This window comes from Triturus cristatus, chromosome 9, assembly GCF_964204655.1.
Source record: "Triturus cristatus chromosome 9, aTriCri1.1, whole genome shotgun sequence".
Classification (NCBI taxonomy): Eukaryota; Metazoa; Chordata; class Amphibia; order Caudata; family Salamandridae; genus Triturus; species Triturus cristatus.
Window position 1 is genome coordinate 230,409,575 of NC_140592.1, and position 20,569 is coordinate 230,430,143.

The 20,569-nt window shown below is 44.8% G+C and overlaps 1 protein-coding gene across 1 annotated transcript in view; it reads right to left on the reverse strand.

Moving 5' to 3' along the window:
- DNAH1 (dynein axonemal heavy chain 1) overlaps nucleotides 1–20,569 on the reverse strand; it is a 1,256,292-nt gene that overhangs the window by 41,967 nt on the left and 1,193,756 nt on the right. Inside the window, exon 76 of the mRNA XM_085624793.1 lies at nucleotides 8,203–8,409. Coding sequence (XP_085480919.1) covers nucleotides 8,203–8,409 — 207 coding nt within the window. The remainder of the gene's footprint in view (nucleotides 1–8,202; nucleotides 8,410–20,569) is intronic.

The window sequence follows — 20,569 nt, forward strand, 5'->3', positions numbered from 1 at the left end:
TGTTCAAGCAAAACGTTTTAAAAGCCTTCAGTTTCAAAGAAAGTGTTGCCTTATCTCTAATAAAAAGCATATAAGGAGGAGAAGATAACTCACGCTCCTGGCTAACATAGTGGCCACCAGAAAAATTGTGCCCTGAATATGAAGGACAACGATGCATAGACGGAAAGGAAGAATACTTTTTGGAGTCAGCAATAGACTAAAATCCTACTGGGTTGGGTCATAAGGATTAGGATGCTGGAACAGTGGGGAAGGGTTGTGACCGATCATGTCTTCGAGTATTGAGAAACTTGTCACTATTTCATACATTGATTTCTTTAGAACTTGAAAGAGCTGCAGCATAGACACACTATGTTGATAACTGAGACCATTCTTACGCACAATTTAGGGTTAAGTATAAAATGACTGGCGCATTAGAGGATCTATAGCTCAGACTACATATTTTCCCCAGGAGGTAACCTATAGAATCTACGGGAAGAATACATGGTGAAAGAGATAGGAGCCCACTCTCCAATGATAATCACAATGGAAAGGGCACACAGAGGAAGTGCAAAGGGTGGAAATTGAAAGCCTGCGACACACAATGCAGTGGCAGGCCTTTAGTCACAGTTTAAGTGGACTCCAATGGGTGGCACAATACATGCTGCCCACAGGAGACCCCTGGTGTACCTATGCCCTGGGTACCTTAGTACCCGATACTAGGGACTTACAAGGGTACACCAGTAGTCAATTGTGGATGGACAAAAGTACTTACCATGGTCAATTTAGGGAGGCGGCATAGTGACTGGGGTCGTGTTTGGCAGGATCCCAGTCAGACTAGGCCAAGAACACACTGGAACCAGGCAAAAAGTGGGAGTAACCATGCTAGAAGGATCCTACCTTCCTACACATGGGTACAGAGGTAACCAGGCATAAGGATTCATTCTTTGATTAAAACTTGTCCTGAGCAATCCTCATCCTTAAGGAAGAAGTAAAACACTGGTATATCCTACCGATTTCTACGCGGGGGCTGGTAGCCCTCTTTAAAATTATCTTGCTACCCAGATTACACTAAATGGCCCAGAATACTCCGTATAATATTCCTTCTTCCTAGGACTAAAGGGTGAGATATGAACTCTGCTTTGGGATTGGAACCTGCCACAAATATCATTGGCTGTTTTATAAAATCAAAATATTGTTATATACTACTACTGAGCCTCACAACTGGGGGTGTTTAATAACTGGGCATTTACTCCAGTTGAGGACTAGAGTTCCATCTAGAGAGATCAGCTATGGGCACTAATCCATATCTACACCATACAATGATGGGCATCTCAGTACTCTCAAACAGGCCACAAAACAGGGATCGAGACGTGGGGGGTGGTCCTGGCTGCACTGGGGTGGAGAGACCGGTTGACCAGTAACACACCGCTAAGGGCAGGGGAGCTAAGAGGGATGTTCCCTTACCAATCGTTTCCAGAAAAGGGGTCTGAGAGGCATCTTAACACTGGGAGATACCCTGGGGCCTGAGGGGATGAAGAGTTATGAACTGACAGAGGAGTTTGACTTGCATCCAACAGAACAGCATTAATACTTACTGTTATGGAACTCACTAATGAACCACAAGTCAGACGAGGAAGACACATCAGAAGCCACATCATTGAAAACAAGGGTTCTGGGGGGCTGGATCCATGGAGGGAATTTTTATCAGAAATACAGAACACTTACAATGTGCGGGAGACTCTACAGAAACTGAGAGGCCGGTGGGAAAGAAACTTGGGGACTATTCAAGACAAGGGCTGGATCAAGACCCACAGCCACCACAGGGATGTGGCCATAAAAGCCAACTTTCGACATAATACAGCACAAAGTACTAAATAAGGTTTCATATATTAGAAACACACCCCATAAGATGACACTTTCCTTTATAGTGGATGGCAACAAGTGCAGATCCGAGGAGGGAACCTCCCTACGCCCCATCTGGTCATGTGATGTAACGCGGAGGTCGGGTATTCAAAGAGATATAACTATGCCTAAGTGGAAGTTGACACTTTATGAGGGTACTTGATAGTTGTGAAGAAAGACATCATGCGAGACTGGGGAACACAGGGCAGCCCTCCAGGGGCCCTCAATGTATGATGAGAGTGATCTAAGAGGTAAAGGGGTGTTCTCGGAAATTTCAAAAAGAGTTGGGGTCCCTGTAAAAAATATTTTGGTGTAGAGCGTGATACAGGAGGGGAACCCTGCGAGAGAGAAATGGTGGAGACTTCTGCGCATTGAACTGTGCCTAGATATACTCAGGAACCAAGAAAAGGGAACGATTGCTAAGTATACACTACCTCTAGTTGAGTGATGTGGGAGAGGTCCCAAAGCCATGATGGGCAAGCTACAACTTTTAGGAAGTTGGTGCTTAGTACCTCCAGCTAATGATGGATTACTGTAATTGATGGCTCCTAAAAAAATCAACAAGGAATGATTTACTTACTTTTCGTAATGTTCTTTCTGTTGTGTGCATGCCCGTATTATGTATTTGATAGTTATATAGCATGGACCTAGCCAAATGGATGATGGTTCAGCTCCCACAGATTTCTCCCAAGAATCCCTTCCCTTTCAGACTAGGGGTGGGCGGAATTTGCGTAATCGCGTTACGCAAATCTCCGCGAAACGGTAAAAATCTCCGCGAACACGCAGAAATTCCGCGAACACGCGGAATTGCTTGTTCGCGATACTTTTTTCCTGTTCGCGATCGCTGTTTGCGTGCTCGGGGTGAAATATCTCGCGAACACGCATATTGAGAACGCGAACAAGCAAAAAACTTCGCGAAGTTGCGGAACGCAGATTTTTGGGCAATTTCGCATTCTTCGCGGAACGCGAAATTACCCAAATTCCGCAAATTCCGCGAACGGAACGGAATTTACTGCCCAGGCCTATTTCAGACACCCGGACTGTATATGGAAATGTTCAGCTGCTTAGCTACCAGCCGTCACCAGGTGGCACTGTTCGACTAAGCATTGGAATTTGGAATGCGTCCGATTGTGACAGATTATGTAAAGCACCGTGGTACCAGTGACATGAATTCCAATCTAGTTACAGTGCCAAAAACACTCAGAAACAGTAGACGGAACCAAAATAGAGCAATAAAAACCTAACACTTCTCGCAGAAAAAAAGCATGAAAAAAAAATCGAAACAAAAAAAGCTTCCGCAAAAATGGGAGACAAGAGGAAGGTAAACAATCTGTCGAAGCAGAAACATCCATCAGAAAGAAGTTAAAGAAGGTAAGGGTGTCGTTATTCTAATGGATGGGTGCCCCAGGATTATTTACACGGAGGAGGCTGAGGATAAAAAGATGGCGTCAAACGGAACCACACTGAGCCGCAGAAGTTCCGGATCTTAAGCCCTGCTGACCGAGTCCAGAGCCATCAAATCATGCGCGCCTTGAACAGAGAAATCTGATGCACAACCCTTGGAAACAGAAAAGCATAGTGCAATGGAAATGTCCACGGCAACATCAAGCATTGGCAAGAGATTCCTTCCTCTAAAACTCCAGGTAGCAGAAGAGTTCACGTTTCATGTTGTGACTGGTAGCAAACAGAGCTATATATCAAAGAAAAACGCCAATGCTGGAAGAGGTTGAGGTTTGCCTCTTGATGACGTTCCTACTCATGGTTTAAAGAACCCAGCCTGGTCAGGGACTCTGCCATCAGATACTGTATCCCTATTAAGTGGCTATTGATGGCCCAATTCTCTTACCTACTGGCCAGGTCCAAATGCGAACAATTTCCCAGCCTTGCTGTAGAAAGTCCACAAAACCCCACTTATCCGGATAGAACATCGCATTGCGTTGATCACCAAGCTCTGAACCTACAAATTGCACACAAGGAAGAAAATACCCTACAGAGTAACAGAGCACGTACTATCACAGACTCAAAAGGCAATTCCCACCAGTACTAAATACTATTTTTAAACAATTCATCCAGATGAGCATGCAACAATGAAGAGATGCATCTGTATCTACTGAAATCTGATGAAGCAGGGATCTGAATCGATAACACACTTCTGTAATGGATCGATTGATCTGCCAACAAAGTAGTGGGTGAAGCACAGAGGATAAAGAATTACACATTCTTTAGATTACTGGAAAGTGGATCTGAAGACGAGGTAAAGAAATCAAGAAAATGCACAACGCCATGAAGCCTTACATACGAAGCACAGCCCTGACAGGCTGATGGCAAGATTTTATTAAACCGGTGTCCATCTTAGAGATGTCAAGCAAGTCTGATCTGAGATGAGAAAGCTGTGAGCTGAACAGTGTCCAGAATCAACACTGCTGAGAGGGGGCGAGATCCTATTTTTTACATTGATCGAAAACTGTATGTTACTCAAAAATATTAATGCGTTAGAGATTTTAGGCCAGAGAGAAGCCTAAGAAGGAGTCCTCAGTGCTGACCATCAAGATGAAGAGGAGAAGGAAAATGCCTAGTCGATGTAGAAACACTAGACCTGCCATTAAATTGGCGAAGACTCTCAGATCCTCTAGGAGAAGATGATAAACCAAACAGGAGCACCTTAAACTGCATATGCAGACTGCTCACTGTAAACCACCCATATTTCCTGTAAATCTCATTTATTGGCACCAGGAATTGAGCATCCTTCTGATCTAAAAAAAACAATCCAATCCTGGAGAAAGTGAGCAACTTGAAGCTAAGTCACTATTCTGAATGTATCCTTCTGATGAAGAAGACCCACGTCCTTTTATCGGAATATAAAGTAATGGGAATAACACCCTGACCCCTTTGGGCAAAGTGGATAAAATCCTCATGACCCCTCTTAGAGGAGAGACAACATCTCTTCCATTTAGATGTTTGTGCGGGGAGAAGGGTATGTTAAACAGGGGCATAGATGTAGGTTTCCTTTTAAAGGGAAGGGTTAACTATTCACAAAACACAACAGTCTGTACTTAATTATGATCCCTTCTGGAAACAAACTCGTCGCCAACCAGTAAATCATGAGTTGGAATCCAAAATGTCTTAGAGTGGTTTTATACCAGCTGGGGTATAGCAGCGCTTTCTTTCTCCTCGATCTCCAGAGGCACAAAAGGCTGCTGATGCTGATGGTGTTGAGGGTGCAAATAAAAAGCTGAAGCTGATGAATGAATTGGCGACTACAGCCTCAAATGTGGCGCTATGGGTTGAAATTTACAGCTTGGAGAATCGAGTCCAAGGGTCTATACTCTCACCCTGCTTTCCAAAACCTTCATGCAAAAAGGTCTTTGACTTCTCTGTTTGCAAATGAATGTTTAAAACCTCAGCTGCTTTCTTCACCACAGTGGCAATGTGGGTCCAAGCTGATGAAGCCCGAGTATTCAAAGAGCAAGATGATAAAGTGGTCGTGTGACTCCGCTTGTGCGACCCTCTGACAAAGCTTTGCACATCTCACCCTAGGACTGAAGAACACGGTGCTGGCTGAGGTTCCACTCAATATCACGGAGGGCAGAATCAGAACTTGATGGATGTCATGAAAAAGGGCAGGATTGTCTTGGATAAGGTTATTACCACTGCTAAATCCCTGGCTTGTAACCATGAAATAGCAACAAGATGCTTATCCTGGCTCAATGTCTATGTGGCCATATCTCTCTATCTGGCCTAAAACCTAGGGACATATTATAGAAGTGCCCCGGGGTAACTTTAGTATTACAGAAGGGGCCACAGATGCTTGTGCATCCCCTTCTGTAATACTGAAAGAATTGACGCACATACAACGCCAGCGCTTCCTCAAGAGCACGTTTCCAGCGTGGCCCCATGCAAATGAGGGAATCCCTTTGCCTCTGCGCCCGTGCCGTATTACAGATGTGGGCGCAGAGGCAAAGATACTACCAGGAGACACACTGACAGCGCCGTGTGTCCATGATTGCAGCCGTCTGTCGGGGAGGAAAGGAAGCTCCATGGACTTCCCAAACATCCCCTTGCAAGTAGGTGCAATCACTCACTGCAACCGTGTGCAAGGGGATCCCTAATCTCCTTTAAAAGTCAGGTGGGTGCCGCCTGCACTGTGAAAACACGGAGCGGCTGCAAAGCAGGCGCTCCGTTTTTGACATGAATGTGCTGCCCCCAAGGCACCGCAAGTTCGTGGCTGCCCTGGGGGCAGGTCATTCACCCTAATACGGCGCATTTTCCTTGATTGCGGCAGGCACACATTTTAAAATGCACATTTCTGGGGGGTCCGTAGGACCCCCTTTCCCCCCTCCAGAGGGCTGCAATTAGGTAGCACACTGATTAAAAGGTGGTGCACTGTCAGTACACCCCTTGAGAGCTTCTTTGCCTCTGCATCAGCGTCTGTAATACGGCACAGGCGCAGAGGAAAAGGGATTCCCTAACATGCAAATGAGGGAACATGCTCTTGAGGAAGCGCTGGCGCTGTATGTGCGCCAACGCTTTCAGTATTACAGAAGGGGATGCACACGCGTCCGCGGCCTCTTCTGTAAAACCAAAGTGCCCCGGGGCACGCAAAGCAGGCGCAAACACCCATTGCACCCCAGGGGCACTTCTATAATACAGCCCCTGATGTGCATAATGGATGCTTTCCATTTTGGGAGACCTTGTTTGATCCCATACAGATGTCAAGAATCAGAAAATGAGGACAGAAGCCAGCCCTCTCAGAGATGTAGGCTTAAAGGATAGGAGAGTATTACCTGTACAAGATCATTAAGGCTCCCGGTTTTCCATTTATACGGATTTTTACAGATAAATACAGACAGAAAACAATGTGTTTTCTGTCTGCATTTATCTCTAAAAGTGGATAAATACAGAAAAATGTTTTTTTTAAGTGACTCTGTACTGTCTTTCTCTAATTACAGGTAAACAGCTAAGCAGATGGACAGCATGGGAAATTAAAAAAACAAGATGCAATTTATTAAATAATGACGTGTCAACATACATTTGTGGTATAATGCTAATATTTACCAGTGAATGTTTTGTTATTTAATATTTGGTACCTTAAATAACTAATACAGACAGACATCAAAGTATGAGTGTGCGTCTATCCGTTAAATAAATATGGAAATGTACAGTTTTACAACTTCATTTGTCCGCAAAACACGAAATAAATACAGATAAAGTGGGTAAAAAATAAATGTGGATAAATACAGACGGAAATGCTAGAAAAATAAATACCATAAAACCAGGAGCCCTAAAGAGCATGTATAAGGAGGTTTTTCTACCAGCAGCTTGTTCAATTGTTTTATTGCCAAAAACAGTGAGATCATCTAAATTCCTTCTTTCAGAAAACATCTATTAAAGGGCAAAGAGGGAACATAGCCCTTAACAACACTTGCAAAGCCCGGAGACACCAATAACCAATGTCAGCTTCTCTGCCCCAGTGTAAAACAGCCCAGTGGAAGAAAACATTTTGCGCCGACTTCCACCAATGCAGGGTGGAATTTCTGAAGACTCTGGAAAGCTTTTCCAAATACTTCACTCACAAACACCAAGACTTTGAACGAGTATTAGAAAGAGTTAAAAAATACAAATAAAAGAAAGGCATTAATGCCCATTATTTGTTAATATAGGAAAGTGGCCTGACAGAGAAGTTAAGATTCATACTGAACATGAAGGCAGTAAACTAACAGATAGTGACACTGTCAACTCGATTCTTCTCTGAGCCAGGGATTGGGTCCAACAGATTTACTTGTTCAGTGCTGTATTGCGTCGTTTATGATGCCCAGCTATACTTATCCTTTTGGTCAAATGTCTGCATTCACACTTGTGTTGATGGGTTTTTAATAAATCACAAGTGAATCACTTTCAGCACATTTCACCATCTCTATTATGTTGAGACACAACTAAAAATATTACTTTTCATGATAAGGTGACTGCTGGTTTATACACTGTATTTGATACACCCGCACCTTGGTTGATTTTCAAAGGTTCTCATGAATACCAGAGTTTTCAGAGTACTAGTGTGTATGTTTTGGTTCCCTTCATAGATGTAGTTACCCAGATCACCCCTTGGGTAGTGTGGTTGCCCTTGTTCATTTTACAATGGCCTACTATAGCAGAATACAATACTGATATAGCCTGGAGCACAGAAGGTTCAAGTGAGAGCTATCTAACCACAACCAATAATCAAACAGAGAAACACATACAAAGCTATGTGCCAGTACATCCGGTGATATTTAGTATTGCCCAAGAAACACAGGATTGGGGGTGGAATATTTGTGCACATCTTACCTTGAAATCAAATGAAATTGTGTCAATTGAGACTACAGATTTCCTCGCAAAGTTCTGCAGGGTGCCCGTAAGGAAGGCCTGTGGGAAGAAGAAACCACTGATCCAGAACACGGGTGGGATTCCGTCTGCAATCCAAGTCTTCAGAAAGTCGATCCTCTGCAACAGGTCCATTACCCAAGAGGCCAAAGGCTTCAATGATGGATACGCCTAGGAGGGAAAGAATAGAGCAATTATAGCAGATAGCCACAATGACCTCTTTGCCATCAGGTGGTCCACCATTGTCTATAACATTGTGATCCCATGACATGTTCAACCTAAATAAGCAAAGAAATAATCAAAGAGAGGGAGTGAAGAGGTGCTAGGATAGAACCTACCTCCTATCTGATATTTAGTAAACAAAAGTGATTCTACCCTGTCATGGAGTGAAAAAAGTGATTCTAAATAGTTAATTAATTTTTGATTTTTGATTTTCATAATGATAAGTACAGTGAGTTTAAAGTGATCCATGGAATGCCACGGAAAGCACTATGTGTTTTTAAAATACCCCTCACACACTATGAGTCCCATAGTGTCATGCTTCATCATGGGGGTCTTCCCGTCCCTCTACGGGGCGGGGCGTGCTACTACCTACGGCTACGCGGGAGCACTGTTGTTGTGATGATAAGGCTTATGTGTAGTGCAAGGGATGTGAGTGAATATAAATACGTGTAAATAATAAAAATTAAAAGGACCCTGGCTAGTAGAAAAAACAATTTTATTCTGTTCTCTAGCTGGGACCGTTAAAAATGGGGAAGAGAGTAGGAAATCTCACAAATTAGTTTTGTGAGATTTCCTACTCTCTTCCCCATTTTTAACGGTCCCAGCTAGAGAACAGAATAAAATTGTTTTTTCTACTAGCCAGGGTCCTTTTAATTTTTATTATTTACACGTATTTATATTCACTCACATCCCTTGCACTACACATAAGCCTTATCATCACAACAACAGTGCTCCCGCGTAGCCGTAGGTAGTAGCACGCCCCGCCCCGTAGAGGGACGGGAAGACCCCCATGATGAAGCATGACACTATGGGACTCATAGTGTGTGAGGGGTATTTTAAAAACACATAGTGCTTTCCGTGGCATTCCATGGATCACTTTAAACTCACTGTACTTATCATTATGAAAATCAAAAATCAAAAATTAATTAATTAACTATTTAGAATCACTTTTTTCACTCCATGACAACCTAAATAAGCTTCAGACATCTTCCACTGATGCAAAGCACCATAAGCAGGGTCACGTCACCTAAATTAAGCTTATCTATCCTTCCTGTGCACAGAGCCCCAGCTGTTCATAAAAGGCACAAGAAACAGTCACAGAAATTATTCACGTACACACAGCTCATGAAATCTTCTACACACAGACATCTTAATGCATCTTTAATTTAGCCAAGGTTCCATGCTTCTGCCATGAGTACTGTAGTGAGTTCTCTCTGAATACGTACAGGCATTGTTAAGTTAGCATAACCACGTTAGATGTTAGAAAGCCATCTTTTTGCTTTTGCACACGGCACTGCGTTTACATGTTATTTCTTAAAACAAACTGCTGACTCGAGACTTGCTTCACACAAGAGCAATCTGTTGTTACCATCCCAAGCTCTGCGCAGCGACCTTGGTCTGTACATGGTGTGACAAACAGTCTGGGTTATTACACAATGCATGTTTTTCACTCTAGGTTGATCGGCCCACTATTTAGCCATAACACACGCGCAGCTGCAAATGCCTGAAAATTAGTGCTTTTAGTATCACAGACATCATGTTTATTATTCAGACCGAAGACGAGCCTTCCTGCGAGAAGACTCCTGATGCTCCTGTGATGTGATTTCACTAAGCTGATCTTTGAGGTATGGGGTCCCCTATTCAAGCCTAAGAGACCTTCTATTAGCATAATAATAATATTAGCTTCTTAGTAAAGGGAAGGTGGTAGTATCCACTGTCATTATAATATGATCACCCCTTTTATATTCTATGGTATTGTAACTATGTTGCTGGTTTTGATATTAATCATTTGTCTGCTTGTATTAGCCAAAGTACTGCATCTTAGGACACGTGGTCTATAAAAATAAACCCCCTTTTATTTACAACGTGTCTCTGTTGATTATTGTTGTGGACTGATGTGAGAATAATATACGAACAGGTATTTCCGATTCCCACCATTCCTGAGTATGTACTGAGTCGCTTGTTCTGGGTTGTCTATTCATTGGGACCGCCGAGCTAAACCTCGGATAACGAATGGGACACTTATGCTAGCCGGATACTGGGTTCTGGGTTCTGAGGTGAGTTTCTGGTACACCACAATTCACTGAGGTCCTGGGGTTCTTCGCATAGTTCTGTGTATCAGCAGAATCCCTGCAACATGGCGCACCTAACGTTTGGTCTATGAGTTGAAACGCCTTAGTAGTGCTTACATTTAGTCCACAGCACCCTCATTCTTGTTTCCGGATAACAAGTCTGACGGATTTAAACCTACCTAGTTCTATTGATATAGGTTCTTTCAAGCTTGATCATTAAAAAGGTTATTGAACCCTTGTGCTACTAAATACTTGAAGTATAGCTTGTCCTTATGGCAGTAGACATTGCGGCGCACAGCCGTGCAGCTCTGAAACGTCATTTGACGCAGTATGGGGTGCCGGACACGGGCATGGACGTCATCTTTGTGGTGGGAGCCGATGCGGCTCACCCGTTTGAGTTGTTCTATTCCTGGGTGACGATTCCGGCAGTCAGTGGGGATGACGATACCTTTCATTCTTACACTGCTACTGCCGTGCCTGCTAACTATGCGCCGTATAGGACACAGGAGATACCAATATCTGCTTGGCAACATCAGATTTGGTTTAATGGCGCCCTCCCCCATGTGGTTATACCGCCGAGAATGGGCCCTTTATCAATTGCAGGGGCCACTTGGCCGGTACTAGCCGGATTTACGCCTCATCCCCGTTACCTCACGGTGACGGTGGCTGAATTGCGTGTACTACACACTGCCCTTATATCAGTTTATAGGGCGTTGGTGCAGTATGTGTCGCGCACTGTACAGGCGGGGGCGCCTGTTAGTGCGGGACAACCTAGTGATCGTCACGCGGTGGTCATTAGTCCTGTTATGGTCAATTCTGTTGTGGGCAAGCGCCCCCTCACAAGGGATGATTATCCTTTTTGGCTTGCTGAAAAATTTGACCAAATAGAGGCGGTTTATCCGCATACAACTCCTGTGGAAAAACACAGGATCCTCACCATTAGTTTGCCTAAAGACTTAGTTCCCCATATAGATGATTGTGTATCCTGGGGTAAGATTTTTGCTGCGACGTACGCGCAGTGCTTCGGCACTCCGTCTATGTTACAGCTGCCCTCCATAATTAAACAGGTTCAAGAGGACCATGGAGCGGAGTCTGCGATAGAATTGGGGATGCGGCTCCTCGGAGATTTTGGCCTGGTGGCTACCATGATAATGGGAAACCTTAAGGGTGATGCGTTGCACTTTCAGGTTCGTAATGAACTGAAGAAAGTTGCTGAAGAGGACAAGCCGCAGGAATTTGCAAAAATAATTTCAGAAGCATATCGCGATTTGGGTCGTAGCTCTTTAGGAGTTAAGCCTGTGATCAAAAATCCCGATTCTAAGCAGCAGGGTAAGGCAGAAACTTTTGGTAAGGATGGTCGGCCAATTTTTCCAAAACAACCTTGGCGGACTAAACAACAGGGAAAGCAGCAGCAGCAGAAACAGGGCTCTCGGCCTGCCTCTCCCGTTCAGTCAAGTAGTGAACGCACTTATGATCTGCGAGATCGTGCTACTATTAAGTTTCCTGATAGATTTCAGGTTTCTGAACCGCGCTCTCCTCGTTCTTCACAGGAAACATCGGCTACACAGTCTGGTGGCGGAGGCGGTGGCAAAGGTCGGGGTGCTCCACAACAGCGTGACCAACCCCGACAGACTGAGGGTAAAGGCAAGCAGGACGAGTTTGCTCGACAAAGACCCCCGTTTCAGAAGAAGAAAGTGGCGGCTCTGACGGCAAAATATGCCTCAGATAGTGCGGACACAGCTTCAGAACCGGACATGGGCGCTGACGCTACTGGACAGCGCGGCAGAAATTACCATAGTCCGTCAAGCTCTGCGTCCATTTCTGGCGGCGACAGCAACTGATGTATTGGTTACTGTTGAAACAGCTGATACCAGAGTGGCTCCCCCTGATAGACTTTATGAAATAGTCTTATTAATAGAGGGTGACATACAACGTACTATAAAAGGGATTTTTTGGGATAATCTGACCACCACCTATGATATCCTCCTAGCGGAGGCAGATTGGCCCCCGGCCTTCATTTTGGAAGCTCCTAGAGGGGAGGAGAAAATCCTCCCGTCCTTTGCGCACACGGTGCCTAAGGACCAAGCTGAAATGTACGCTGGTGAGTGGGCGCTGGCGCTTGCGCCAGCGGTATATCGTACTCAAGTGGGTTGGGACCGGTTGTCCCCCTGCCATGAGATTCCATTGCGGTCTATGCCCCAGCCTCAGCCCCAATATCCCATGCGTCGTGAAGCTAGACCTCACGTCGCGGCGATCCTTGAACAATTGGAATATCAGGGTGTGATTGAAACTTGTGTGTCCCCTATGAATAACCCTTTATTCACTGTAACGAAGCCTGACGGCTCGTACCGTTTAGTTTTGGATTACCGGCACCTAAACTCCCATTGCCGGACCTGCGCGGTACAAAATACACATAGCTCGGCTCTAGTCGACAGTCTCGTGCGTAAACGGTTTAAAACGACACTTGACATTTCCAATGGCTTTTTTAGCCATAACCTGTCCACACTGAGTAGCCAGTGGACAGCGTTTACTTCGGGCGGTAAACAAAAACAGTTTACGAGATTAGCCATGGGCTACAAAAATAGCCCTGGCGTCTTTTCCGCTCGCGTGGTTTCTCTCTTAGAAAGAATAGACCCCGAGGCATACTCCTATGTTGACGATATCTACCTCACGGATGACGAGCTGTTGCCGCATCTGTCTCGAGTCGACAATATTGTAGTGAGTTTTGCTGACTATGGCTACAAATTCAATTTTGCGAAGTCTCACATCGCGGAATATACAGTGTTGTTTTTGGGCTACGAGCTCAATAATGAAGGTAAGGGGTTAGCTCCCCACTTTCTGGAGAAGTGCGCATGCTTGAGTGCGCCAACGACACTAAAGAAATTACAATCTCTGCTGGGCTTTCTAAATTTCGGCCGTACGTACATTCCTGATTATGCCCAGCGTATCAAGCCGCTTTACGCCTTGGTACAACCCACATTTTCGAAGTCTAGCTGGCAGCTGGAACATTCTAAAATTTTACAGTCTTTACAGGCTGACCTTCTTGCTTCACAATATTTGCTGACACGTGATAACCGCACCAACCTGGTAATAAGAATAGTGCCAGGCGCCGTGGGTTTCACGTATTTGACGTTTAATGAGGGCGATACAGTCCCCATTGCGTACAAATCCCACTTGTACACCTCTGCTGAATTACGTTTTTCCGCGGTCGAAAAAGTTCTGACTGCTGTACAGATGGCGATCCTTAAAGAACGCGCACTGTCACATGGGAAACAGATTCTGGTTGTAACACCCTATCCCGCCTTAGAAGCGGTGACAAAGGCAAGTGTACCAAATTCTAAAGCTTTGCATCCTCGGTGGATACAATGGGCCACGACACTGACGTCGCCAGACGTCACCTACATCTTTGATGCCTCATTACAGACTCAAGAGTTCTTGCAGTATGAATTCGTTCATCCGGCTCCTCTGTCTTTGCGCCCGCTCGAAGAATACCATTGTGTCATATACACTGACGGATCTGCGCAGCCCGCAATTGGATCAAAGCACGCCTACTCAGCGGCTTGCGCAATTGTCGTAGGTACTTTCGTAAATGGTGAATTCCAATCTGATGCAGTGCATACGCAGTCATTGGGCGATTGTACCGCGCAATTGGCGGAGCTTCGGGCTCTAGTGCTTGCACTGGAGTTTGCTGATCCCCGAGTCACTACTCTAATTGTGAGTGATTCTTTCTACTGTGTCCAGTCCTATAATGACAATTTACACTTCTGGTCTCAGAATGATTATCGAGACACAAAAGGTGGCACAATTAAGCATAAAACGCTTTGGGTTCGAGTGGCAGACTTTAAAGAACGTCTCCCTCTCGTGAATGTTATTCACACTCTTGGTCACCAGCGACTTGGTGTCCATGCTGTCGGAAACAGCTTGGCTGACGAGGCAGCTAAAACAGCAGTGGCTACATACTTAGTGGCAGCAGTTACCAGATCAAAAAGTAAGATTGATGATGACATCTTGGCAGCTATTGCTGCTACAGAAAAGGGAGGCGATTACCCGAAGGGTTTTCCTTCTCGTTACATTTACCATTTAAGTCCTGATAATGTCCCATTAGTGAGGATTAACGACGTTGGTGACAGAATTATTCCCAACGCGGACTGCAGACCCGCACTGATTCTGGCTGCTCATGAGGGGTTGGCGTCAGCCCACGCCGGAGTGTCAGCCACAATATCTCTGCTACAACAACGTTACTGGTGGTTTGGTTTATATAAACAAGCGCGCGCTTATGTTCTTGATTGTGACATTTGCCAACAGATTAAACCTTCTACTGTTGCGCGCCCATCACAAACGCAGTTGTACATATCCAATAAACCATTTGGTTGTGTTTATTTGGATCACTGCGGTCCTTTTTCTTCTGATACTGCGTACAAGTACATCTTGGTTGCAGTGGATTCGTGCACGCGTTTTCTGTGGGTATGGCCACAAAGGAGTGCTGACTCGCGGACTGTCATCAGAGATTTGCGTGTCTTTGTGGGAACCTTTGCGTGTGGTACCTTCCATTCTGATCAGGGCCCTGCGTTCGCCTCTAAGGCTTACAAGGAGGCTATGAGAAATTTGGGGGTCCTAGTCAAATTTTCGTCCCCCTACCGACCTGAGGGTAATAGTGTGGTGGAGCGAATGAACCGTGACTTAAAGCAATCATTGACAGCCCGTGTTTTAGGCACAGGCCGGAACTGGCTAGCCCATTTGTATGACGTTCAACGTGCACTTAATAATCTCCCTAGAAGGTCTCTGGGTGGGCGGACCCCGTACATGATGCTCTTCGGAATCAGAATGTTTGTACCAGACCTTGATGGTCTAGACATGGCGGCGTCGACCGCACCCTTTGACGTAGATGATCACTGTGCTGTTTTACAGACTCTACAAGAAGCCAGAGACACTCTATCGAAGGAACACATGCCCTCCACATCTGAAGTTGAAGTTCAGGTTCCGGTAGTCGGCTGGCTACCCCGAGTTGGAGATCTGGTCCGTGAGAAGGTGGAGAACAAGAAGGAGTTCGGCCCCTCTTATCGTGCACCAGTTCCAGTGCTTGGAGTGCAGGGTACAAGAACAGTCATTTTACCTCCACTTCCTGGTCGCAAAGAAAACAGGTACATCTCTATTGACAATGTCAAACTTCAGCGAGTGGCCGATACTTCTTAGCATGACTCCAGCAGTTTCATGCCAGACGATGCAAAGAAATTCAATGTTGACTCTTGCTTCTAACACCTTGCCTGAGGTTGCCATCGAGATGCAATCGGTTACTGATCCCTTGTTGCTACCATCGGCTGGTGGTTTGCCCGAAGAGACTGAGTATGCTTATCCTACACGTGGTCCCTCGCCTGTTTTACAATCTACAGCACTTGGCCAGTCCCGTTTCTCCTTTGACACTAACTCGTTGCCCTCAAGTCCCCCATCGAACGTTGCTGTTTTTTTCAGCTGGTTTAAGAGACATTTTTTGATTGCCCCTTGGACATACATTTGGCTGTTGCTTTTCAGTATTTTTTTGTTTATGTCCATTGGGTTCGTGATAGTTTTTTTCCGTCTTGTGGATGGCCACTATCTGACTGAGAGATCGACAATTAGACTTATCAATGGAACTTTGGCCCCCCACTCCTCGTCCCACATCATGAAGAGGGACCAGACTTTTGTGAATATTACTGCCTGGCCCGTCTTGGATGGAATCGCATGGGATGCTGTTAAATTCCAAATTCATGGGCCTACAGAGGTCATTAATGTACCTAATGTATTTCGTGTTTCTATGGGTGATGTGGTTAGGCAGAACATACGTTCTGATGATTGGGATGTACACGCCATTGAATCACTGTTTTCTGATTTGAAATATTATGCCGCTTTTGATGCTGAAGATTTATACGAAAATGCGGCTAATTATGCGGAACAGTATTGTTTTCAACATTATGGCAATCATTTCCTGCATAAAGCAAATACATTTAGAAATTTTGTAAATTTTACCCAGTGGGAACACTGTCCTACTCCCGAATTCGGAAGTTCACAAACACTAGTTAACAAGTACTCATATTTTTCGGATTTCAGTGTTTCCAACCCGGCAGCGTTTTATTTTAAGGTGCTGCCTGAGTCTGCCGCAAAGGTTAGACTGACACACACGAAGCTACTTTATTCTAAGTCCTTTATGGACGAGTTGTCAATCAAAGGTTATGATGTATGGAAGGCTACTATTGATCTAAAATCGGTTTGGGGTTCCAAGCCGTGGCAGGTACAGGGTACAGAGGCTTTACATCGTGCCTGTCTTATACCAAATCATATTTTATTTTTGAATTCATCCATCTTCCAAACCACCTGTTTTGGATTGGCTACTTCTAAACAATTAAAGTCACCTTCTGTGCCGGATCTGGGCGCTTATCCCAATTGGGATAACCACACAGATCTGTCCCTTGCTGCTTTGCACTCCTTAGTTTCAAATACATCTTTCAATATTTCGAAAGTTAATGGTGAGGGTTGGTTAATTTGGCAAAGCAGTTCAGATATCTGTCAACGACGTTTTCTGGGACTGAAACCGGGGTATACTCAGGAACGCGTAGACCCTCGGTTTGAGTCGTCACATACTGTAACTACATACTCTGTGGGCAAGTTATGTCAATCTTGGCTGCGACATTCCACTTTGGCGTCTGTCAAAGTTCATTTATCACAATTACATGACAAAATAGATTTGAATGATTTTGTTAAGGGTCCTGTGGGTGGCAGAACCAAGAGGTGGGCGTATGCTATTTACAACGAAGTCTGGAAGTTGTCACAGATTGAGGCGGCTTCTAGATTGCGAGCTATTGACCAAGCAAACATGGAGAAGGTTTTAGCCGTTATAGATAATAGCATTAGCACTCTCTCTTCTAGGATTTATACATTAGATAATATTGTTTCGTCAGTTGTTGATATTGTGCATGATGATATGTCTGTGTTATATCATGGTCAAAACCAGTTGCGTTCTGTTATGCAGTTTGCATGGACATTGCAGACTTTAAAGGCAGGGAGAGTCCCTTGGGACTATCTTAACACTTCGTCGTTGTTCCTTCCCTTTAACCTTACTGACAAGCAGCGATTTATGTCCATGAAGGATGCTACATTTTCATTGTTACATATTGAAAAGTTAGAACCATTGCCTTTTTCTGTAGCAGAGATCAATTCGGCTACGTGGTTAGTCCACGGATTGATAACTCTACCTTTTGCGCTTTTTAAGTTTACGTCTTGTATGAAACATTATGCTTTGGGTAGATATGAACCGCTGGGCACCGCTTTCATACATGAGGTTTGGTCCCTCCCCTTTACGTATAGATGTACTAGGGACGGGACTGAGGTTTATTTGAAGGGCGAGGAATGTACCACGTCACCTGACCATTCCTTGGTATGTAGACACATTCAATTACACGGCGCATGCAATGTACAAGCACCGAACTTAGCATGCATCCTACGGGGTGTCCCAGTGCCTGTGATTACGCCTTCTTTCACACTGCTTGCTAACGGTAGTTATTTGATTTTGAATAGTGAAGCTTGCTGTGGGATGTTAGTGGGAATCCCGTATATTGTAACTGTCTCGCAGAAAGTGGTCTGCTGCAATAATGTTCTCTTTCCACCCCCGCATGGGCGGCTGGATGCTTCCATCTGGCCTTCGATTCCAACCTTGAAAGCAGAGTTCAACAAGTTGAGCAGAATAAGAGCCTTATTGTCCCAAAAAGAGGTGTCTTTGACTTCCTCTCGTGAAACATTCGACCTTCACGTTGCTAATACGCGCACAGAGGTACAGGCGCTTCTGAATACTGACCTCCCCCTGCATTTCGGCTCTTTGATCCAAACTATTTTCAATGCCTCGTCCACGACCGGCCTGGCTCATTTTTTTAAACTTGTGGGCTCGGGTCTCGTGACCTCTTTCCAAACTATTTTTGGTGTGGTTCCGGGCTTTTTTCATTCCCTTTTCTCGAGCATCTTTGGAGGTGTTCCGCTGCTTCTGGTACTAGTGGCGGGCGTGCTGCTTTTCCTTTTCATACTACGGAATGGCTGCTCCTTCTGTGCCACACGTGCACCTGTCCCGCCTGCATCTTCTTCGGGATAGGATGCTTGACTTTTATGGAACTCTGCCATTGGCGACATTAAGCCTGGCATATGGATTATCCTTCCGGTATTGCTACTTCACCTGCGTGCAGCCTGTGCTTCACTGCCTGGATTGCCCCTTTGAATGGCCTTTGGATTTGTGCTTGACCAGCCTGGTGTCTCCGGTGCCGGATTTCGATCGACTAATGAGGCCCTTAGTGTCTCACGAGTTGACCTGTTCTGGTGTCCGGATAATGGCTTGTGGAGCAGCACATGGGATCCTGGGTAATTGGGACATCTCTACAGCTGCCTACAACTTCTTGGCTATGAGCTATTTGGAGGAACATTCCGGGTGCCCTCTGATCGTGCTAGAAGCTCCGCTGATTGAAGAACACGTGTGCTCCTTTTCGTTGATGGATTGGATGGCTGAGACTTTCGCTGGCCCTGCAAATGATTTTTTGTTGGAAGCGGTTGCCACATATGCTGCCTATACATTCATGGATTGACTGAACTATCGTCCTTGGCGCCTGTCGCTCCTGGACAGCACCCTGCCGCGGCATTTACCTTTTTTTTTTTTTTTTTTTTTTTTTGCTTTCTCCCTGATGGTTGTTTTGAGTTTTTTTAATTGATTATATTTTTTTTCCGGACACCACAGTTTCCCCTTTTGCTTCTCAATTTTTTCCGTTTCAGACTTTAACTCATGCTGAACCTTTGGATTGGTTACGCCTTGTTCTGCTCTGACGAAACTGAACTCTGCGTTCTCTCTTTTCTTGCCTACTAAATAGTGCTTCGATCAAGGGGGCGTGTAGTGAGTTCTCTCTGAATACGTACAGGCATTGTTAAGTTAGCATAACCACGTTAGATGTTAGAAAGCCATCTTTTTGCTTTTGCACACGGCACTGCGTTTACATGTTATTTCTTAAAACAAACTGCTGACTCGAGACTTGCTTCACACAAGAGCAATCTGTTGTTACCATCCCAAGCTCTGCGCAGCGACCTTGGTCTGTACATGGTGTGACAAACAGTCTGGGTTATTACACAATGCATGTTTTTCACTCTAGGTTGATCGGCCCACTATTTAGCCATAACACACGCGCAGCTGCAAATGCCTGAAAATTAGTGCTTTTAGTATCACAGACATCATGTTTATTATTCAGACCGAAGACGAGCCTTCCTGCGAGAAGACTCCTGATGCTCCTGTGATGTGATTTCACTAAGCTGATCTTTGAGGTATGGGGTCCCCTATTCAAGCCTAAGAGACCTTCTATTAGCATAATAATAATATTAGCTTCTTAGTAAAGGGAAGGTGGTAGTATCCACTGTCATTATAATATGATCACCCCTTTTATATTCTATGGTATTGTAACTATGTTGCTGGTTTTGATATTAATCATTTGTCTGCTTGTATTAGCCAAAGTACTGCATCTTAGGACACGTGGTCTATAAAAATAAACCCCCTTTTATTTACAACGTGTCTCTGTTGATTATTGTTGTGGACTGATGTGAGAATAATATACGAACAGGTATTTCCGATTCCCACCATTCCTGAGTATGTACTGAGTCGCTTGTTCTGGGTTGTCTATTCATTGGGACCACCGAGCTAAACCTCGGATAACGAATGGGACACTTATGCTAGCCGGATACTGGGTTCTGGGTTCTGAGGTGAGTTTCTGGTACACCACAATTCACTGAGGTCCTGGGGTTCTTCGCATAGTTCTGTGTATCAGCAGAATCCCTGCAACAGTACAGAGCCTTAGTTACTATCCACTTCCTGGTCTCAAACACCCTACTCCATACACAAAGGCACAATTAATCTTGCTTGCTGCAAGTTGCTATAAATCAATGATAGTTCATAAACCGAAGAAAGTACACATGGTGTGGTAATCAGACATGAAGATTTCTGGAAGTAAATGAGTCACTATGGGCCTGATTTAGATTTTAGCGGA